Below are 23,164 nucleotides of genomic sequence, written 5' to 3'. Positions count from 1 at the left end.
GGCAAGCAAGGTCTGTGTCTATTTTCTTTACTTGCATCCCCAGCATCTAAGGCAGAATACAGGAGGCAGCCCATTGCCCAATCAATATTAGTGAAAACTGTGTTGATTTCCTCTATCACCTAGAGTTGTAAACTGGAGGCACACAGATATGTTGTTTGGCCCACACTGAGCTTTTGGAAATTGCTATAAAAACTGGGAAACATAAACATCCCTTAAAAAGCCCTGGCATGCTGGCACTCTTATTCCTACAGGTTACATTGTCTATGGTAACAGGTCCTTCAGAGCCAGCTGGTAGGTTACTATTTGTCACAGTTTCCACTGCTCCCTTCACTTCCCACCCCTAGCCAGACCCTTCATAGAATCTGAATTTAGGACACATTCATTCCAACTTTACTTCCTCAAGTTCCATTATTGAAAATAATTTTGTTTGGCTTTGGCATATCTTCTTCCCACCCCTGTCTGTGGAGGGCTCTTCCTAAGTGTCAAGGTAAAAATCCTGGTTTCTCCCTAATTTCAAGAAGTCCAAGAGGCCTGGATTAAGGATAAAGGTTCGTGCCCGCCCCGCCCCCTGCCCCCAGTCTGCCCTGCCCCCTACCAGGAGACGACATGACCATCTCACTCTGCACAGCCGCACTCTGCCTTTGTATTGGGAATTCCATGAACTGGGGTGAGGGAAGTGGCACCAGGGATTGGCTCCGGGTACTCACTCTGCTCTTAACCATCATCTTAGATATCTAGGTCTTTGCTGATGTCGGCAAACACTGGCCTCTTGTCTGGTTCCCGCTTCCAGCACTGCAGCATTAGACTGTACCTGGTGAGACAAACAGGTGGGTGGTGACAATCCAGCAAGGATTGCCCAGTCACAACCACCACACCCAGTACAGTGCACCTGGGCCCCAGAGGCTCTGGTCCAAAATCCCAAAGCTGTTCCTGTGTCACTGACATCCTTCTCTGAGTTGGGCCAGGGTATGATGGGTCAGCAGGGGCTCACAGTGTCTGGCGCTGTGGTCCAGCCATGCTTGTTATGGCAGCTAATGCAGAAATGCCAGTCCTTAAAACTCTTATGAAGGATGAACTGTGTATGAACACAAAAACCTGCCAAGCACACTCTGTCTTGCACCTCCCTCCCTCCCTCCCCTGGGGCTCTGGCAGGGCTGCAGGGGCCACCTTGTGGGTGAGTGCTGGGCCTGTGCCTGCCAGTCTAGGGTGCCCAGGGAGGCAGCACCTACTCACCCTTGCACTCCCACAGCCCTGAGCCAGGCACATGGCAGGTGCATGACAGACTTTGTAGAATGAATGGACCAGTGTGTGTCTAACTATGGACGACCCCCTTCTCATGTGTTCTCAACCTGTTCTCCAAGGATCATCTGATGGAACCACCATTTGATGAGAAGATTCTGGTGCCCTCGAGCTGAAGTCCAGGTGCCATCTGCCTGCTCTTTGTCTGCCTTGGTGTCTCCACTTGGGCGCTCCCCTGTATGTACCCCTGGGGCCATTCTGAATTACCTGCCCCTCCCCAAGCATCCTGGGACAGGTCTCTAGCCTTAGACTGAAGCTGCTCCCTCATCCTTCCACCACCTCTCCTGGGGTCCTGCTCCCCCTCAGCTTGTAAGTCCCCCCAGGAGGCCCACCCAGCCCCCAGTGGAATCTGGGTCCCCAGCATCTGCCATCATGCCCAAGGGTGGTTCTCTGTCATCTGTGCCTTTGTCTTAGCCCGTTGCTTCCAGCTGCCCAGCTCGCCTAGGGCTGGCACCCAGGGCTGCCCAGCAGTGGGAAAGGATGAGTGTGCATGACCCCACCCCTCCAAAACCTGGAGTGTCAGTGGCTGGGGAGGCTGGACCAGAGAAAGCATGCTCACATCTCCTCGCTGCAGTTGTCTGGCCTCTCCATCCGATAGTCTGTCTTCAGAAGGTTGAAGAGCCGCTCTGGAGGAATCCCAGGGTAGGGGTTGCCGCCCAGGGTCACAATCTCCCACAGCAGGACACCAAAGGACCACCTGCAGAACCAGAGGGCCAATGAGCGACTGCACTGAGTCTGTGGCATCCTCAGCGCCCCAGATATCCTCCCCCTGAGCAGCAACAGGACCCGAGTTCCCTGTACAGAGAGTGGTCCAAGTGCCCACAGTTTCAGCCTAGGCTGACCAGACAGATGGAAGTGGAATGGAGGCGGGACCAGGTGTCTGCCTGCCCTGCCCCAACCCCCTGGCAAGCTGCTGCCCAAGCTCAGCCCCCATATCCAAAAAGGGCAGGTGGCTGACCCCTGAGGTGAAGCTCTGTAGCATCAGAGACGGCACAGGGAATGCAAATGAGCACAGTGAAAAGCAGGTCAAACTGAGGCCACAGGGCACCAGGGCACTCTGCAAAACCCCTTCACCTTTTCTGTGTGCCTGGAAATTTTCATAAGATGTTAAAAGGAAAAAACACTGCAATGGGAAAATATCAACTGTGAGGGAAAATTTACTGTCAAGTGGGGACAAAATCATCACAAAACAGCATTATCACACAAGCCCGTTTACAGTAATAAAGAATGCCTGCATGCCACGGACAACTCTAGGCAAGGCCTGTGAGTGCTGGCCGTAGTTATTTTGGGATGGTGGGGCCCCATTGACTTTTAGTCTCATTATGCTTTCCCCTGCATTTCCAGTTGTTTTACAGTCCACTTGGTAATCAGAACACAGCTGTTAAAACTGTTTAAGAATTGCCTTTTCACAGCCTACTTTATTTAAAACATGCAAGGCTGTTTACAGCAGAACATTTGGAAACAAGTCTGTTGTGGTTTTCAAAACAATTGAGAATGCAGTTGGACTTGGAAGACTTGAGTTTTGGTCTTGGAGCAGTTTGGGTACCGGAAACCCATTCAAGGTCACTCCACCCTAAACCTGTCTCTGGGTGGGGACCAGTCTCCAGGGACCTGCTTGAAGCCCGCTCACACTCAGGCTCACAGAGAGGGAACTGTTCAGCTGGGACTGTGTGTCACTGAGATGTCCAAAGAGAGGGCAGGGGAGGTGGGGGAGGCAAGGGGGCTGCAGCTATGGCTCACATCCTCATGCATTCCACCGTGGCACTCAGAACTACTGCCTGGGCCTTTGCCATTTGCTGTGTGAGTACACAAAGCTTCCCCATCCACAGCCCCCCAGTTTGGGGAGGTCACTCTGGACAGCTGGAATGAGCTGACAGGGACTCAGGGCAACTCTGTTCCCCAGCAGAGCTGCCCAGACAGGTGCATACATGTAACCTCCACCCCAGGAAGGCAACACCCAGACTCACACATCACTCTGGGTGGTGTAGATATGATCAAAGAGGGACTCAATGGCCATCCACTTGACTGGGATCCGACCCTAAGGAAGGAGTGAAAGAAAGGCATTAACGTTGCTCTGAGATCCTAGGAACTGGTGTGTGTGGGGGACACATCTCAGGCTCTTTCAGCTCTTAGGGAACACTGAGTAATGACTCCAGTGTGTTCCTGGGTAGAGGCCAGCAGCCCAGCCTCACAGGGGCTGGAGTCCTAGCCCCGCCTTCCTAGGCTTGGCTGAGACCCCCGAGGGAGTCAGTCGGCCTGCCCACAGCTATACAAGGTGTGCTGGTCATGCACCACATCCCAAGGAATTGATGCTAAGTGCAAGCCAGGCCCCACTGTGGTCACTTCTCGGGAGATCAGGGGCACTGCACCCTGGGTGCTGCCCAGTGGGTAGGCTGGAAGCACTTCCATCAAGATCTCCCCTGATTTCTGAGGGTGAAGGGGTCTGGGAAGCCAACATCCAGTGTTTCCATCTTGGGAATTTCTGACACAAATGAACACACTAAAGGCCTTTCTAAGAAGCTCTGAGCGAAGAAATCAATGTGAGTGTCTTGAGTCTGATTTTTCCCTTATTTTATCCCAGGGCCCTTTTAGCATCCTCTAAAAGACTGTCCTCCACCATGGAGAGGCTGGAGTTCAACCTAACAAATCCTTTCTAATGCAACTTAAGAAATAGCTTTTTGGTACAAATAGATCAGCGGGCTTTCCTGGTGGCTCAGTGGTAAAGAATCCACCTGCAGTGCAGGAGATGCGGGTTTGATCCATGGGTCAGGAAGATACCCTGGAGGAGGAAATGGCAACCCACTCCAGTATTCTTGCCTGGGGAATTCCATAGACAGAGGATCCTGCTGGGCTACAGTCCATGGGTCGCAAAGAGTCAGACACGACTGATCGATTAAACAACAACAAACAGGTCAGCATCAAGGCACAATCAATTAAAAAAAAGGCATTTGCTTTGGATTTTAATGCATTTATTGTACTTTTTTTTTTTTAAAGTACTATTTAGGATTCATACCCTACATGAAGTGTGACTGCTTCGAGGGTGTGTGTTTCTAACAATGCAACCTGCAGGCTGTGCTCTCAGGGGCCGAGCTTGGGCACCTTGTGCTTCCTTGCTGGGTGACACAGGGCCTTCCCGAGGACCAGTGCATCAACAGGAAGTTCCATCCAGCCCCCTCCACGGGGTAGGGAGCACCCCTCTCCACTTCCCCTTCAGCACTTCTAAGATGTGCTGTCACAACAGAAACCCCACAAGAAATCAAATGTCATCCTCACAGCCCCAGGAGCACCTGGGCTTCACTCGCCCCTCAGAGCAAAGCTGAAGTGTATGTCGTGGCTTTCTGTGTTTTTCTTTTTGAGCAGCATCTGTTCTGAATGCCAGCTTAGCTGTGTGTCTTGAGGGGGCCTGTGATCTTCCCTGTCTAGTCTGTCACAGGGAGGCTACTAGAAAGGGGTTGGGAGGATAGCAGCACCAAGAAAGTCAAGACCAATGTCACAGGGAAGGAGACCGTACCAGGGAACCAGGTTTCCCAAGAAGGTCCCCGAACCACCTGTTTTAGTGACTTGGAAAAAGCTTCCCAAATCTCTACACTGCAACTCTGGACTTTGTCTCCAGGATCCTCCTGATTGCCTTCCAAACTCAGTTAGTCAGCCGTTCCTAGGCCCTTGGACCAGGAGCATACCCTGCTGTAAAGTGGTTCAATCCTTTCTGTAAAGAATGACTAGCAAGCTTGGGTTTAATTCATTTCTTTTCCCCAAGCAAAGGACTAAAGTTACACAGAAAGTAAAACAGTGACCTTCACTCTGCAGCAGTGAGAGGAGCAACTGCAGACAAGAAGATTGTTATTTCTGCAGTGGTGGGTGACCTTTAGAAGTGATAGTGATGAAAAGTGAGAGAAGCTGCAGGAACCCCACTCCCAGCAGGGAGCTCCAAAACAGCACGTGTGGCTGTGAGGAAGAGAAGGAACAGGCTCAAGACTGAGTCCTGCTCTGGGTCTCTGGGGACCCAGGACTAGGAAAGAGTTCGGGGATGAGGACTGGAAGTTTGCACTCTAAAAACCCGCTTTATCTTCCTCAGATCAAAATCTGTCCCCACCCTGTGGGCTCCCTGACCATGCCCTCTGCCCTCAGGCCATCACACCCCAGAGCCTGGTACCTTGCTCCTCTTCACGTAGGAATCCTCTTCATAAACATCTCGGGACAGACCAAAATCTGAGATTTTCATCCTGTGGCCCTCGGCTACCAGGATGTTTCTGGCTGCCAAGTCCCGATGGACAAGCTGTGGAAAAGACAACAGCAGGGACCCCTGAACCCCGGGCCAATCGCTGGCGGAGGGGGCGCGGGGCTGGGGCGGCACGCACCTTCATCTCAGCCAGGTACTGGATCCCTTGTGAGATCTGCCAGGCAAAGGAGACAAGGTCGCCCATGGTCAGGGCCTGCTCCTCCAGGTTGTCCAGGTAACTGGAGTTGCGGCTGCCCCCGCTGCCCACGTAGCCAGGTCCCGCCTTGCGGCTCTCTCGGAGGAAGCCCTGCAGGGAGCCGTACTTGGCATACTCCACGATGAGGAGCAGTGGCCCTAGGGGCAGAGCAGTAGGTACGTGGGCTGGCTGCTTAGGTGACCCTGGGCAGGCAGAAGTTGGGCCAGCACGGGGCAATCGCTTCCAGCAGCCTGAGGACTCAAGCCTCAGCTCACTCTCCCATCACTCTGCTCTCCACCTTGCAGCACTATGTTACTTCAGTCATGTCTGACTCTTTGTGACCCTATAGACTGTAGCCTGCCAAGCTCCTCTGTCCATGGGATTTTCCAGGCAAGAAGAGTGGAGTAGGTTGTCATGTCCCCCTCCAAGGGATCTTCCTGACTCAGGGATTGAACCCAAGTCTTTTACATCTCCTGCATTGGCAGGCAGGTTCTTTATCACTAGTGCCACTTGGGAAGCTCCTCCATCTTGCAGGGGCTTTGGATTCCAAAGCCAGCTGCCTGGACAGTTGACCACAACCTCTTTCCTGGGTGTCCAGGGCAAGCAGTCACTGCATTTGAAGCTGCCCTGGGAGATAACCACTGCTGCTCGGATGTCAGGAACTTTCTGTACCCCTGGTCTTGCCACAGTATGGCCTGGGGACAGCTGATGGAGGCAGAGGTTCTGGACTGCCCCTGGCCACCCTCTCCCTGCCCTGCCTGCTCTCAGGCCACAGTCCTCCCCGAGGCCCGGCCCTGAGTGCTACTGGTGCCCCTGCTGCTCTCTCCCTGTCGGCCTCCCATCTCCCTCACACCCGAAATACACATGCACCCACGCGCACATGCACACACACACACACACACACACACACACACCCAAAGTGGGAGGCCCCCAGGGTGGCAAAGCAGTTTTGGAAGACTAATAGAGCAAAATGCTCTTATGTGAAAAATGATCTGCCATTGCCTTTGCCACCCCAGGCTGGGGTGGGGTTGAGATCACCTGGAGGTTATGGCATATCTAGTAGGTGCCCAGGAGACACTGCTCATCTCTGGACTTCCCTGTCTTAAGGGCTCAGCCTGGGGCAGGGTGCTGACAACCAGGATGTCGCCAGAGACCCCAGGGAACACTCCTGTGGCAGCCCTCATGGTCCACTGACACACAAGTTTCAGGCAAGAGCCAGAGAAACCATGCTTCCAGGAAGAGAGAGGACAGGTGCCAGAGAAGAAAAGGATGGGGATGAGGGAGAATGCAGAATGGAGCAGCCCAGAGCCCCTGGCGTGTGCCCAGCAGCTGCTAGTCCCCGGCTGGTCTTACCATCCTGGCTGCAGGCCCCGTACAGCTTGATGACTTGCGGGTGGTTGACCTGCTTCAGGAGGTTGAACTCTGATAGCAGGTCCCACAGCTCGCTTGGGGAGGCATTCTCTGAAATGCACAGAAACAAAGCAGGTCACAAAGTCCCTGCTACCACCATGCTGGGTCACAGGCGCAAACGAGGGGTCTACACAGACTTGTCTCCTTCCCAGACATCCTACTCAGGTTCAGACTGAGGCCTGCCAGGACCTCACTGCTTGGAGCTACTCTCAGCCCATGGGAGGGTCAACAGCGGCCTCAATTGCCTACAGGGAGTAAGAACCAGAGGAGCGCACTTCCATGTGAGCAGAGTCTTTCCATGGAAAGCCTTCTGGGCTGGGCTATGCATGCAAATGGCATTATTTCCCTGCAATCACCATCTCTCAAAGACAGTGGCGTTAACCCTTCATTAACCCTTCTGGGGAGGTAAAGGGACTCCCTGGTGTCCCCAAACACCTGCCAACCAAGCACTTGGCAAAGGGGGGTGAGGCCCTGGAGAAAGGTGAAGGCCATGAGACTTCACAGAAGTCGTCTTGCCATGCTGAGTGTGTGTTTTCCAAGGGCAGAGATAGTTGTGCTCAGGAGCTTGGGTGTGGAGGTCTCCTGGCCAACTGTCCTCCTGGGTCATGGCCCCACATCCCACTGCCCAGTTGTGCCACTGCCTCTGGCTGTAGACTTGTCTGGAAATGAGAAGACAGCTGCAAGATGGGGCATTGGAACCCTTTGGACCACACATGAGTGACCCAGGGCCAGTCTCACTGTGCCCTCTTAGGGCCTGGGGTCTCATAGACAAGGGGCAACCCCAGTCTGAGGGCCTGGGTAAGTACACAAAAGTACCCGGCACTGCATGGCTCCCCGACTGCTGAACATCAGAGTGCATCAGCCTAAAATGTGCCCATCACATGGCCACTGGGCCCTCAGTTGGTCAAGCTGAGGCAGAACTCAGCCATGGCAGAGGACTGTCTACCCAGTCCCTGCTGAGAAGCAGCAGTGAGGATACCCAGCATGTGCTAAGACTGGGGCAGTGCTGGCCCACTAAGGGCTGGGGGGGATGGGGACTGGGAAAGGCAGGGACCTGGGGGACAGGGGCCAGTCCTTACAGGTGGTCTCTTCACCAGGACCTCAGTGGACGCTTGGCGAAAGAAATTAATGGGGCAGACTGAGGTGGGGAGAGCTGTCGGTTTTGAACTTAAGGGCTTTTAATTTAAACTCGGATCTTTACCCAACATTGATACACAAGCAACATGGCTCTGAAAGCTTTCAAGGGAGGAATGTCTTACCCTGCTTCTCCAGGGACCACACCAGCCCACATCATCCATGGTGGAGGTCCCTAGACTGCAGCCACTCAAGAAGAGCAGGGGAGGCGTATTGGTTCTTCAGGAGGCAGCAGGCTGATTGCCAGAGTCCTGGCTGTCATAAGGGCTTCATCCACCCACTGGGGCCCCCGCAGGTGTGAGTGGCAGAGCCCCCTGTGTACTGCCTGGGCACGTACCTTTCAGCATCTTCACAGCCACAGTCGTGTACCCTGCTTTGCCTTTCAGCCGAAAGGCTGTGGCCTTGACCACTTTTCCAAATTCACCTTCTCCCAGAGTTTTTCCAAGCACCAAGTTCTTCCGTGGGAATTCCCACTTGGGATCCTCCTACATTGGGTTTGAAGGAAAAAGAGAGGGAAGAGAGATGGCGAAGGTAAGAAGAAAGGAAGAAGGCAAGAGCCGGCGGACAAGCTCCATGTGCAGACGGCCGACTCTCACCTGAAGTGACAGGTGACAGTCACCATGTCCAAGGGCAAGACCCCACAGTCAGGCCCTGAGGTGCCATGACAAGATGCGTCCCCCCACAGGAAGGCAGGTGTTGCCACAGACTGGCTGGACTCCGTATGCTCATACCCTCACTGGCCTCCATCTACTATAGATGCCCTGGGCCACCTCAGGCCCAGGGCCTGGTATCTCCAGTGAGAGAGTCAGGGTTTACTCAGCACCCACAGGTGCTCACAGGGGGACCACAGCCTCTTCCCTGGGACTCAGGCCCAAGCCTCATGGCACCACCTCTGTTTTGGACACCAGGCACTGACAGTGGCCCAGGCTCCAGGACTTCCAAGAGAACTCAAGTGGCAGCTGTGGCCCCAGTTGCCTACCAGCCCTGCACTCCCAGCTACAGGATGGGGTGTCAAGAACACCTTCCTGGTGTGGCAGCCTCTAGAAAGTTACCACTGTGCCCCTCAGGTACCCCCCCATCCCTCCCTGACAATGTGTGGAAGAGTCTGCTCCTCCCACAGCCCAGCCACTGGCCAGAACTTGCACACACCGGCCTTCCCAACACACCATGCCCACTGAAGACCCCTCTGGGGTGGGGTCTTCCCAGACCCCAAGACTGGCTCAAAGACCTGAACTCTGGGGATGCTGAAGCCTGTCTGGAACCTGCCTTCCCGTCAGCACTGGATGCCCAGGTCCCCAAGTCTTGCTGTGGCTGGGTGTGGGCATGGCTCCAGGGGCTGCTTATGATGTGCCTGGCAGGCTCGCCTAACCCACAGACACACACTGGTGACCCACTGCCCCCCCCCAGGGACCAGAACCCTGTGTTCTTACGTCTGGGAGCAGAGGCAGGCTCCTCTAAGCACCACGGCCAGGGGCGCCTTCCAGCCAGCTCCCCAGGTGTCCTGGTGTCTCAGCTTCCCCAATAACCCATGTTGTTTGTTCTTTAAGTTGCAAAAGAGGCAGTCGTGTCTGACTCCCATGGACTGTAGCCAGGCTCCTCTGTCCATGAGATTCTCCAGTCAAGAATACTGGAGTGGGTTGCCATTTCCTCCTCTACCAAGAATCCATAGTCAGGCTCAAAGGTGACAACAGAGTCACCACCACCCTGGTGTCCACACTGCACTGGATAACAGCTGACTGCACATAAAGACTGGGCTAAGAGGGGATATCTCTCATTTGTTTCTCTTTAAAAGTGCTAAAACCCCAAAGTGTCCTCCCCACTTTATGTAAGACAGAACTAAGGCCAAAGGGTCGAATAATGTGTCTAAGACCTCAGAGCTGGTCAGTGTGGTCCTGGGCCTCTGGCCCAGCTCTGGCTTCTCTGCACTCTGGGCTAGAGGCTGAAAGTGGTCCGTGCCCCCCCCCCCCACAGAAGAACCTCTCTCATTGTGTGTCTCAGCACAAACCGTCAGGGCATATAAGGGAATCAAATGGCTCGTCCCTGGGCCACGAGGGCCATTCCCAGATGTGGTGGCCACAGAGGCCTCCTTCCTGACTTTGCTGGTTCCAAACACTCAGCAGGTGGGAGGTCTCCAGCCCCCAGTCCCCATAGTATTTCAGTCTCCTCAGCAAAAACACTGGAGGGCAGACAGGCGGAGGAGCAGCCTGGCCGGGCAGGAGGTGGTGTCTGAGCCTCCCACACTACCTGCAGGCCCAGACCATGCCATGGAGGAGGAGGCTTGGGCTGATTCTCCCCTCTTGGCAGGCCAGTCACAGAGTCCTGGGGCCAGGCTCCCCTGATGGTGCCTGAGAGGCCTCTCAGCAACCCCACTCTCCAAGCCACAGACAGAATCCCCTCCTGGCTGCGGCCAGGCCCCCCACCTGCCAGTCTCTCTCGCCTGGATGGGGACAGTGTTTCATCATGGGGCTCCTACCCAACAGACTCCCCAGCAGAGCGACCCGTGGAAATGAAGGCAGAACATCAGCCTCCAGCCCTAGGGTGGTCCTACCTTCTGAGAATAAAACCCACACACTCCTCCTCAGGGCCTCCCCCAAGGCTGCATCCTCCAGCACTTGGGGCCTCCGTAGGAGATATCTTAGGTGGGTACAGCATGGCCTGCCCTCTCCTTGGAGCCTAATGGCCCAGATCTCAGTCATTTAAATCCACACCCATCCTTTTCCACACTGATTCACGCTCTCTGCCCCACCCCTGCCTTCTGCCCTCCCTGAAAGACATCTCGGTGGAGGTTAGAAGACAGCTGGAAGCTCACGAGGTCCTCCTGGCAGGCAAGGATGCAACAACCCCAAGGGCCCTGCCCCTTCTGTCCCCTCCTCCTTCCCCAGCTGCCCTAGACCAGAGGCTACCCACATGGCTACCTGGAAGGGCTGCCTCCCTGGCCCTGCTGCCACATGGAGAACCTCACCGGGATCTTGAAGGTGTCCACTGAGACCTGGTTCTCCATGGAGTCCAGAGAGGGCCGGCAGGCACCAGATGAGGAGTAGCTGACCGGAAAAGCTTGGGCGGGTCGACAGAAGGTCATCTCAGCCGAGGCAATGGGCGGCTTGTGGGCATTCTTGCGGTAGCGGTGGATGCAGAAGGTGGACAGCAGCACAGACAGCAGCACAGATACGATGGAGAAGACCACAGCTGCCGTGATCACTGTGCAGCAGAGGTCATCACGCAGGGTGTCTGCGGGCGAGTAGGGGCTGTGAGAGTAGACACCCCACAAGGGGGACCCCCAATACCCAACAGAGCCACACCTGTGACAGCCAGGAAGTGGCTGCTGTGACCGACTGTGAGCTGCCTGCCAACACTCCTGACCCATGGCAGGTACTGTTCTGTATGTTTTTGCTACAAGAGACTATTATTGCCCTTTTCTGGAAGGAATGAGCATTTATAAACATCCTGCCTGAGGTCACACACCAGAGGTTGTGCACCCCTGCACCTCCCCCACCCTGGAACGTTGCACTGAAGCCAGAGGCCCAGGGGCCCGGGGGGTGGGAGAAGTTCTTCTCCTGCATTCCTAATATCTTCTGTATTTTCTTCATGTTCAATATATAGTGGAGAGGAAAGACAAGTGGCCCAGGATCTGGGCCATGCAATGACCACCCAAATGCCAGAAAAGCTCCCCATGTGTTCAGTGGGGCCCCCCTGTTCTAGAAGAAGCACCTGGAGGGTGCTGGGAGGGGGGACCCAGCTGGCCAATGCCACAGGCCCAGGAAAGGCTCTACACAGGCACAGTCTGAGGAGATGCTGAGCTATTTGGTGGAATAACTAGTTTTCCAGCCCAATCTTTATTATAGAACTTGAGGCCAGGGAATTCTTTGGTGGTCCAGCAGTTAGCACAAGGAGCTTTCACGGCTGTGGCCAAGATTCAATCCCTGGTTGGGCACCTAAGATCCCATAAGCCTTGCCAAAAAAAAAAAAAAAAAAAAAGGAACTTCGGGCCACAAGGCAGTCTTAGTAGCCTTGAGCCAGCTCCTTGTCTGCACACATGGGGGAACCAAGACCCCAGGGAAGGAGGAAGATCTCCTAGGTTTCTCTTCCTTCCTGCAATCTTCTCCCTTGCTCCCTGGAGGCTCAGGGAGGTGTGGGGATCCCGGCCAGCTGTGCCCCCCACCCCCCCACCCCCAATGCACCTTGGCTATCCTCCGGCTCGCAGAAGCACTTCTTCTTCTCAGGGAAGCAGTTGCAGATACCGAAGCCAGCTTTAATCCCCCGGCGCTCCCCAGGTTCGTGCCCACCAATGATGCTGCCGCCCCCTGAGGACAGACACCACCCACTCAGCAGCCCACTCTCAGCCTCCAGGGGGACCTGGCCAGCCAGGACCACCAGACAGGATCATGAGAGGCCCCTCCCCACCTGATGTCAGCACTCTCACGCCCAGGGAGCACAGTGAGATCAGAAGTCTAGGTCACCCCAGGCAAGAGCCTCAGCATGCATGCATGTGTGCTAAGTCGCTTCAGTCAGGTCGACTCTTTGCAACACTGTGGACTGTAGCCCACCAAGCTCCTCTGTCCATGAGATTCTCCAGGCAAAAATACTGGAGTGGGTCACCAGGCCCTTCTTCAGGGGATCTTCCCAATCCAGAGATCAAACCTGCGCATCTCCTACATTGGCAGGTGGGTTTCTTTACCACTAGCGCCATCTGGGAAGCCCCAGTTGCAGCATGATGAGCCCCCAAACCAGCTCCCTGGCTGCAGCAGGTGAGAGGAGGAACCCACAGGCTGCCCTGGGCCCAGGTCAAGGTCCACACTTGGTTACTTTTCAGAAGCAGAAAAGGGGCAGAGGGGGCAGCTGGCAGTCAGCAAAACGGGGGACAGGGAGTCGTGCCCCATGAGTTGGCTAGAGCAACACTGGAAGGGTGTGGGTCAAGCCAGCAAGCTCTAATTTGGGGGGAGGAGCGCCTTTATTAAAAAAAAAATGTTAGGAAAGGGCTCAGCACGCAAAACCCAGAAGCTTGGCTGGTCTGGCTGAAATGCAGGTGAGAGTCCAAGCCCCTTTAGCTTGTTACTCCCCCCACCCAATCAGGCTCCTGCTCGCTCAGAGTCACGGTGCAGGCTCATCGGGCTGCTTACGGAGGCAGTCCTGGGGGCAGATGTTGGGGTCTCTGCTCTCCACGGCATCACAGTGTCCATCGGGGCAGGTCCTGATGCTGGGGGAGCAGGTGGAGAAGTTCCTGGTTATCCCTACAACACAGAGTGGGCAGTTATGACCACAAGGGAGCAGCTGCCCTGTTCAGACTGCAGAGCCAGGAGGGTCACACCCCAGGGCCTTCCAGGTCAACCCTGTACCCCACCCCATCCCCTGCAAGGAAGAGCAAACTGAGATCTGAGCAGAGAAGAACCACACACAGAGCCCTACCAGCAGGGCATCCCTGAGGTACAGGGCAGCCAGGATGGTGGGGGCCAGAGGAGCCAGGCAGTCCCAGAGCTGTGCCAGGCTCACATCAGAGAGGCCAGAAGAGACCAGATGAGGCTGGGACCCTCTCTAGGCTGCACTGTGGGTGGGACCCTCAGATTGGTGGGCCCAGCTGGCAGCCAGTTACTGTCCACACCCAAGGCTGCTCAGGTCCCTCCTATTTGGGTCCATGTCCCCTGGGCTGGGAACTCCTGGGTAGAGCCTCTCTGAAGACCACTTTGGATATTTTGAATTATTTTAAGGTTTGTGTTTTCATGAAGTAAAGCCAACCATAAATGACATGTCAACAGTGTAGTCTACCTTAATTCCTCCACTTCTTGGATGCACAGTAATATTACCAAGAGATCTTCGAAAAGTGTCTGTGAACTATGTGTTTAAAAGCATTGGGTGAATGGGGGAAGAGTGGGGAGAAGGGATAGTCAGGGAGTTTGGGATACACATGTATACACACTATATTTAAAATAACCAACCAGAACCTACTGTATAGCACATGGAACTCTGCTCAATATGCTATAAAAACCTCAACGGAAAAAGGATTCGAAAAAGAATATATACACGTATATGTATACCTGAATCACTATGCTGTACACTGGAAACTGACACAACATTGTTCATCAACTATGCTCCAATATAACATAAAAAGTTAAAAAAAAAGAGAAGGCATTGGGTGAATATAGTGGCTCAGATAGTAAAGCGTCTGCCTGTAATGCTGGAGACCTGAGTTTGATCTCTGGCTTGGGACAGTCCCTGGAGAAGGAAATGGCTACCACTCCAGTATTCTTGTCAGAGAATTCCATGGACAGAGGAGCCTGGTGGGCTACAGTCCACAGAGTCCCAAAGAGTCAGACACGAGTGAGCGACTAACACTTTCAATTTCACATTCACAACTGCACATGTATTTATGTGTATATGGGTAGAGAAATGGATATATACATGTTAATTACCATCTGGTTTAGGCACCAATACAGAAATTCAGAATTTTAGAATAAAGTAAAAAGAAAACACACACATCTCAACTTTGGCCCCGACCTTCTCAAGTCCAGAGCAAGCTCAGTCTCAGGCACCTGTGATCCCATCGGTGATAAACAGTTGGAAGGTTCTCTGTTCCCTGCGCTCGTGACCACCCTCTCCTGGCATCAGGAGCCACGGCAGGGACCAAGCGCAGGGGAGGACTAGATGGGCAGGGGTGGGGGGTGTCACAGAGGCTGGCAGGGCCTGCATGCACAGACCCTACTCCCCCTCAGCCCCCATCACACTCCCCACCGCCTGGCTCTGCCCAGGGCCTACCTTTGCCATCTCCCTGTCTCCACTCGCACCTGCCTGTCAGAGAGCCCAGGCCACCGCATTCCTCACATTCGGGCTGCCTCTTGCTGACCACGCAGGACAGGGGGCAGCCAGGCTCTTCAGGCATGTCTAGGGGTGGCAGAAAGCAGTCATGGGGGGCCAGCCTGCCATGGGCACCCATGGGTGCAGGCAGCACTGGCTGGAGCTGTCCCGAGTTGAGCCCAGAGGGGAGGCAGTCACTAAACTCTGGGGGCGCAGGGTAGTGAGGGGGCTGCTGGGGGAGGGGTGGCATCATAGTCACACAGCAGGGGCAGCTAAGGGGCTGAGTATGGAGTGGGGATGGGAGGTGGCCAGACTCATCCAGGGACACGCAGGACACCCAATTAAACTTGAACTTCAGAGAACAGTGAATACCTGCTTTGTGTAAATATGGCCCTAATATCACAGGGACATAGGGGAGTTTGTCTTCTAATTCACTGCAAAGGCTGCACGAGATGTACTTACACCACAATAATTGCTTGTTGTTTACCTGAAATTCACACTCAACCTGGGTCCTATATTGTACCTGGCAGCCCTAAAACAAGTGCACAGGTAGGTCCTGCTGACAGAGGCGATGGGCAGCAGCGGCCACCCACAATGCTGTCACACTGGACTAAACTGTGTCATACCTCCCCCATCATCCCTCCAGTGCAGCTGTGCGCTGTTTTCTCATCTTACAGAGAAGGAGGCTCAAGAAAGCCCACTGGTCAGTGACGGGGTATAGGACGGCACCCTTCTGCAGGAACAGCCCGAGGCTCTGCCACGCCCCATCCACCCTGACCCTTCCCGCAGCCGGGCACTCACACATCCCTTCCACGGTAACGAGCAGCAGGGCCTGGGCTTGCTGGTGGGTTGGTTTCTCGGTGGCCACCACTGTGTACTGGAGCTGGGAACACTCGGGCCGCTGCAAGGCCTCCGTGTCATTCACGAACAGGGTCCCCGAGGTGTCCTCAGCTGAGGTGACCATCCCCAGGGCGCTGCAGTTGGCGCTGGAGGGCTGCAGCCTGTACTGCACTTGGATGCCGCTGAACTCCTGGCAGTTTTCCACGCAGACTTTCCCAATCTAGGCATGGGATCACGGAACCCTTAGCCAGGTGAGTAGACCACCTGGGACAGTGGCTGGAGGGGCTCCATGCCAGCTGAGTCCCAGGACAGTTTCCCACTCAGCCCAGAGATGGTGGCCCCCAATCTCCCCATCCTCCATGCCCCTGGAATCTGCAGACCCATCTGCCTGCCTGGCCTGGCCTGGCCCTGCGCAGACCGTGACACCACCCTTCATCCCTGCTCCTGGGAGCCGGAGGTGAAAAGAACACAGGGTGCCGGGCTTTGGTTTAGGGACTGGCCCTCCAGGGAGGCGCTTGCTGGCTTGCCCGGCTCACCCCTCACTTGCTCCCTCATTTGGGCACAGAGGCAGCCTGGATGCCTCCCACACACCTCCCTCCCCTCTGGGCAGGGGCCGTCGTGCTCTGGGCACCACTAGGGTCCATCCTCAGTGTCCTGCCTGGGTCACCTGCCTGGTCAGCCAGAGCACAGCACCCGGGCCATAATTCACACAGCAGGGTTGCTGTCCCACCCAGGTCCTGGAGCCTCCTCCGAGACTTGGGCCGGAACCCCTGGGAGAGAAGGGATACTTCTCCAGGGATGCCTCATGGCCACAGTGGTCACTGGGGCCTGAACTCTCCTTTTCCCTCCCTCACCACCCAAGGTGAAGTTAGGGCTGCTGGGGCTTGAGATCAGAAGCTCTGACCAGTCAAGGTCGAGGGCTGCGGGCCTGGCGGCAGTGATGGCACAGGGCCCCCTGCTTGCAGCCACAGGCCAGGCCCTTGCTCAGCCTTGCTCAGGCCCAGGGCAGAGCCAGGCTCCACCAAGCCCACTCCTCATACCACAACAAAACCACCTCCTAGGCTCCGAGCACTTCCTTGTACAGAGCAGGTTCACTTCCACTTTCTCCTGTGATCCTCAAAATTGCCTGAGATCACCACCTTCAATTTATAATCATGAATACTAAGGGGGGGCTGGTGAGAGACAGCAGTGTGTGTAAGGCTGGGCCAAGACTCGGGTCTCTGCACCCTCGTGAGTCCAGGCACAGGGAAAGACTTAGTTGTCAGGGGTGGGCGGTGTTGCAGAGGCTGGCAGGGCCCGCCCTCTCAGACCCCACTCCCACTCAGCCCTCATCACCCTCCCCACTGCCTGGCTCTGCTGACACACCCCTGGCAATGCCTATGCCTGCCTCAGCCCCCCTGGACACCCCTCAGGGCCCCCTGCTTCGTCACCTCTCACCAGCCTTGCCCTCTGCTTCCAGGAAAGGCCTGGCGGGGGTGGCAAGTGGGGTGGCCTGGCCACGTCCAAGGATGTGGCTCTTCTTGTGCTGGGTCCTAAGTGGCTGCCAGGAGCGGAGGTGGCATGGGAACCAACCACAGAAACTGGCAAAGCCACTGTCCTAATTAGGAGATGACCCTAAATGGGATATTCTAAAGGGCACATGGCCACAGCTATGCCATTAGGAGAATGCAGTATGTTAAGTCATGCCTGCCATAACTGCAAGTAAACTTTAAAAAGTGCTTCAGAGAAACATTCTAGAAAGAATTGCACCAAAACGTTAAACACTGGCTGATATGAGGAAAAGAGATCACTCTTATCTATCCCTTATATCCTTTTGATGAATTCTTACCACTTCCCTTTTTTTCTACTTCTAATCACTATTTTCTGATGACAAATGCAAAATAAGCTCTAGCAAACAGACTTGCAGGAAAGTAGGAAATAGAAGCACTTCCTGTCTTTCCTTGCAGAGGTCTCCACTAATGCCTATGTTTGCACACTTGGAAATTTCTGGCAATGAAGACTTGGTTTTGAACATATGGAGCCACCTAAGACCAATACTTCTGCAAACTACTTTTCCCACTTCATTCACCAGGAATGTCTTTCCAAGTCAGCATAGATTTAACTGGCACTGCTCTTTCATTAGTAAAAAATGTAAACATGCTGAGAAGGGAGAGGGCAAAGAGGGGCCCACAAAGCCCACCAGCCCCACTCCTTTCTCCCACGGCCTTAGCCTCCTTGGCTTTGTGCCTGTTGCTCCCCAGGGCCACTCTGTGTGCTCAGGGAGGTGGTGTCCCCCATGTGACCCCATCCTGGGAGTCCCTGCTCCTCCATTCCCCTCCCCAGGCTGGCAAGAGGCCAGGAGCTCACCTGGGCAAAGCGGTGGGCCCGCCGGCTCACGGAGAAGGAGTAGGCACTGGGCAGGCTCAGGCTGATGGGCAGCACGGACACATTGAAGTGGAGGAGGACGACACCCTCCCCCAGGCCCTGGAAGTCTGAGTCGTTGACCAGCACGGCCAGCTGCACAGCCCAGCTCTCCGAGATGGGGAGGCTCTGGTTGAGAACCAGCCCTGCAGGTGGAGGCATGTGATGATAGGTAGGGGCCCTGCCCAGGGTGGAGACCACTGCCCCACGATGCTGCACATCTCCCCTGCAAAGCATTCCCTGGACACATGGGCATACGTGTGACAACAGGTACTTCTACCCACACGGTACACAGACAACAGACCTGGCTGTAGGCACTAAGGTTGAAATATTTTAAATGTGAGTCACTGTGCTGAGCTGAGCCCAGAAGACCCTCCTCAGCTGGGAGGTAACCTCAGTGAGGTGTGTGTGTGTGTGCATGTGTATAAGAAAGATGCATGTCAGGGCAAGGACACACAGGTAAAGACCCACCACCACCACCAGCAAGGTCCCAGAAAGACCGTCCTGGCCCCTGAGAACTTCTCGCAACAGTACCAGCCTCCTATGGACCCTCAGATTCCACAGGCCTCAAGCACCCAGGAGCTTCCACACTCCTGAGCAGTCACCGTGTGCCAAGGCTAAGATCCCCATTTAGTGGAGTACAAAGGAGGCGAGGATCTCTGGGTGCACATGGCATACAGAGTGAGTGTGCAGGGGCAAGGATGACATTTTCCCTTGCACAGAATAGAGGTCATCAGAGCTTGGTGAGGAAGAAGACAGGAAATAGGATTAGGTCAGGCAGAAAGGGGTAAAGGCACCAGTGATCCTGGGTTCCCCAGAAGCAGGCCTCCAAACAAGGATCCAAGCACAAGTGGCATATTTGAAAGGTGATCCTACAAAACATAGGCAGGAGAGCAGACGAGGGAGGTGGGGAGGTTTGGCAACTGATGAGGACACCCAATCCTGCAGGTGAGCCCTGGGGGCACGTGGTGCTTAGCCCTGAGGGTGGGCACATTTCAGAAGTCAGACAGGACAGTCATCCCAGAACCCTCCAATTTGAGGGCACAGAGCTGCTACTGGACATCAACTCCTGTTAGTGGAGAGTTGCTGGGGGGGGGGTGGTTAAGGATCCCTGGGCACTTGGGCACCTAGGAGGTTGCGGTGAGCCCTGGCGTGGTCAGCACAGGGTAGTGTGGTGGGGGTCCTGCCAGGGTCAGCCTTGGCCTTGGGGCAGTTCAGCGAGAAAGGACAGCCTGTAAACACCCACCAAGGTGGCCAAGGTGAGCCCAGCAGAGACAAAGGCTGGGAAGAGGGTTGGAAGGGGTGGCCACCTGGGGCTGAGAGGGCCAGGACAGGTGTCTACTTGTGCAGGGTGCTGCCCTGCCCAAGGAAAGCAGGTCGCCAGTTCCCCAGGGGGCCCTGTCAGGCCACACTGGTCCCCTCTTACTGTAGTCATGCACGGTTGCCCGCACAAAGCTGCCGTTGGCCTGGGCCAAGGTCTCATTGGGCATGTGCTCCACTCGGAAGGTCCGGAGGGCCTTGGCATCCCCAGAGAGCAGCGTGTTCGTGTACCGTCTCAGGAGCTCCCCAGAGGCTGGCACCACGTCTGCATCGAAGACACGTAACGTGGCTACCACTGTGCCCTGCAAAGAATACGGGGGCCAGTCAGGGCCCCGAAAGCCAGAGCCCATAGGAGGGCATGTGCCCTGCAGGTGGATCAGGTGTGTGCGGTCAGAGCTGGCTCCAGGGACAGCCTGACCAGGGTTCAAGCTGCAAGGGGCCCCCAGCCAGCCTGCTTGTCACCCTTCCTGGGCCACTGCACCTCACCTCTGCAACAGGTGCAATGGCATCTCCAGACTTCCCATGATTATGGGTTAGAACAGATGCCCTGGTGCTCTGTGGAAGACCTCATTCAGGTCCCCACAGTGCAGAGTGGGCACCCCCACTCTCCTTCCAGGAAGCTGGGCCCCGCACAGTGGAGAAGTTAGCTCAATGTCATGCAGTGACAGATGACAGAGCTGGGACCTAAGCACAGTGTCCACCAGAATGCTCTCCTACAGCTTCTTCTGTACCCCAGGCTAGATGGGGTCATGAGGGGGGTTCTGAGTAAAGCCACATGTCATCTCTGCTCTCACTCCTGGCCAAGCTCCACAGTGTTACCATGGAGCTGCCCCGCCAGGCTCATGGGACATTTCCCTACTCCATGTGCTTTCCTCTTGCCCATCCATCCACCAAACCTGCTCCCTGGGTGTCCAGAGAAGCAGGCAACCACAGCATATCCGACCCCGACCCTCCCCTTGCTCCCGCCAGCCTGCCGGCTGCAGGACAGCCCAGGGCCCAGCAGGTGGCAGTCACGCTCCGCCTGCACAGGCAAGAGGAAGGCGGGGCCCCGATGGGAGGGGCGGCGCAGGGACACCCCTGCCGGATCCACTGGCCTGTCTTCCTCCACTCCGGGGTACCCTCCCTGAACTCACTGGCCCTCCCTTGAGGGGCTGACAGCCCGAAGAAGGGAACACCCTCCTGGCAGATGTCCTCTCCGTCTCCTTGGGGCAGTGTGCCCCGCCTCTGCAGTACCACAGTTGTGCCCCTCTGATGCGAGCCCTGATGGTTGAGTCAGAGGCTGGGCACCCTTACCCTCAACCCCACCGGCACCCCAACCCCTCCCCTCACCCGCTTCCCAGGGCAGAGGTCAGCTCGGGGCCAGTGGGGCTGGTCCTCTCTCCTCCTCAGCTGTCCTGGAAACCAACAAAACCCCAACAGACAGACTGATGGACAAATGAAAGACGAATAACCACAGTGATGGTCAGCCACATGTCTGGATGGCTAGATGGACAGCTGAATAGACCGAGGAACAAATGACGAATGGAGAGACCCAGATGCACAACAAAGAGATGACAGACACTAGAGAAGCACCAGACAAACGCATAGGCACCTCCTTCCGCTTGAACTCCACCACCGCGCTGGCACTGTCGACGCCCCCGAAGAAGGTGGGCGCAGAGTCGTCCTCGTCGTACACGGTCACAGGGAAGGGCACCATCACCTCCTCCTCGCGCATGCCCATGCGAACCGTGCACGCGGCCACCAGCTCATACTTCTCCCGCTGCTCACGGTCCAGGGTCCAGCGCGTGCTCACCTCCAGGCTGTCCGGATCGCAGCGGAAAGGCAGACTCTCACCTGAGCACCAAACAGACCAGCAACCCCAGGATGACCCTGAGCTGAGGGGAGGGTGAGCTGCCTTCCTCAGGGCCCCACAGGGAGCAGTGTGCAAGAGGAGACAGAGCTGGGGTGCATGCTGGGCCTGGGCCGTGGCCCCTCTTCAGCTTCCACAGTGGAGCACAGCCTCCAAGCACAGTTTGCAGTGGAGATTATGCTCTGAGCATCACTGTGCCTGCAGCCTGCACTGGTGCTGATAGGGAAGAGCAGGGACCAGGAGGTCTGCCTCAGGTCCTCAACCCAATCACCTAGGAGGGCACACCCCTTCACACACCCTGCCTGCCTCCTCTGTGGCGAGGGCTGGCACCAGTCACGCTGCAGGCCCAGAGATCCAGCTCCTAGCGTTTGCTGGTATCTGAAAAACTGTCAGGAATTTTCTTAACTGTGGAAGCAAGACATGCTCATTTTAGAGAATGTGAGAAAAAAGCCACAATTCCACCACTTGAAAACCAACATTGGGGACATCTGGTGTAATTTCATGTTAACACACAAATATTTCTGACTGCCTGGTTTGGATCCCTGCCCTATACACCTGCAGGCTGCGTGGCCTGAGGCTGATGGTTCTGTCTCTGTTCTTCAGCTTCCTCGCCAGAAGATGAAGTGAAGTGAGAGTTGCTCAGTCATGTCTGACTCTGCGACCCCATGGACTATACAGTTCATGGAATTCTGTAGGCCAGAATATTGGAGTGGGTAGCCGTTCCCTTTTCCAAGGGGGTCTTCCCAACCCAGGGATTGAACCCAGGTCTCCCACACTGCAGGTAGATTTTCTATCAGCTGAGCCACCAGGGAAGCCCCAGAAGATGAGATGCTGTGTGTGTTCATCGCCAGACACTGCTGTAAGTTCAATGACTAACTGCAACCTGGTGAGGGGAGGACCAGTAATAACAATATACTCTTCAACCCAAGCCTGTCCTCGAATTCATCCTCCAGAAAGGACCCAGAAAGGGGGAAAAGCTGAACGCTTGAAGGTCAACAGTGACCACCCCATAGCCAACCTCAGGAGGGCTGTCAACTCCACTTGGTGGAAAATCACATCAGAGCCACATATTACATGTGAACTACACATTTCCCTGTATTGCTTATGGTTACAAAAATGGCTTTTCTTTTTAAGTGAAAAAGGCAGCACACTAAACCATATGCTTTGGGGACAATTTTGTACAAAGACATCCATCCCTGTGGCAGGATAAATGAAGGGATGTGGAAGTGTGAGTGACTACTTTCCTTACACTACTGAGTGCTCCTTTAACGTTATGACCATGTGTGGGTGCCATCAACCTGGGGGGAATCCAGGCTTCACTTACCAGCCATCCAGCATAAAAGTGTCCCCTTTAAGTCCCCTTTAAACTGTCCAATGGCACCTCACACACAGCGGCTCAGTTGCCTTCTCTCATCTCCACTCGGATCCAGTGCCCTTCCCCTACCCCATATCCATGTGGCTTCCCCAGGGCCATCGTGTGGTAGGACTATCTTGTGACAAGGTCCACTGTCCTTACAGTGGCTCAGGCGGAATCCTGGAACCATGCTTGGTCCCCTTGTGAATCTCTCAACACCCCACATTCAACTCCCCAGAAAATCTTGCTGGATCTTCCTGCAAAAACATGCCCAGAATCTGCCTGCTTCTTGTGGCCTAAAGGCTTTCACCCTCAACCCCAGTCCTCATCCTCTCACTCAAGGATGTCTCCTGCCTC

General features: G+C 55.3%; 1 protein-coding gene across 1 annotated transcript in view; it reads right to left on the bottom strand.

Annotated features, from left to right (window-relative positions):
• LOC122691327 (proto-oncogene tyrosine-protein kinase receptor Ret-like) overlaps positions 1-23,164 on the bottom strand; it is a 49,218-nt gene that overhangs the window by 963 nt on the left and 25,091 nt on the right. The window contains 16 exon segments of the mRNA XM_043897940.1: positions 708-731; positions 733-811; positions 1,859-1,996; positions 3,267-3,337; positions 5,453-5,575; positions 5,658-5,872; positions 7,068-7,175; positions 8,596-8,743; positions 11,221-11,486; positions 12,437-12,559; positions 13,376-13,486; positions 15,006-15,131; positions 15,846-16,104; positions 18,231-18,430; positions 19,711-19,906; positions 21,196-21,437. Coding sequence (XP_043753875.1) covers positions 708-731; positions 733-811; positions 1,859-1,996; positions 3,267-3,337; positions 5,453-5,575; positions 5,658-5,872; positions 7,068-7,175; positions 8,596-8,743; positions 11,221-11,486; positions 12,437-12,559; positions 13,376-13,486; positions 15,006-15,131; positions 15,846-16,104; positions 18,231-18,430; positions 19,711-19,906; positions 21,196-21,437 — 2,429 coding nt within the window.

This window comes from Cervus elaphus, unplaced genomic scaffold (assembly GCF_910594005.1).
Source record: "Cervus elaphus unplaced genomic scaffold, mCerEla1.1, whole genome shotgun sequence".
NCBI classification, from domain to species: domain Eukaryota; kingdom Metazoa; phylum Chordata; class Mammalia; order Artiodactyla; family Cervidae; genus Cervus; species Cervus elaphus.
The sequence above is the reverse complement of the archived record's forward strand: the minus strand, read 5'-3'. Positions and strand labels throughout refer to the sequence as shown.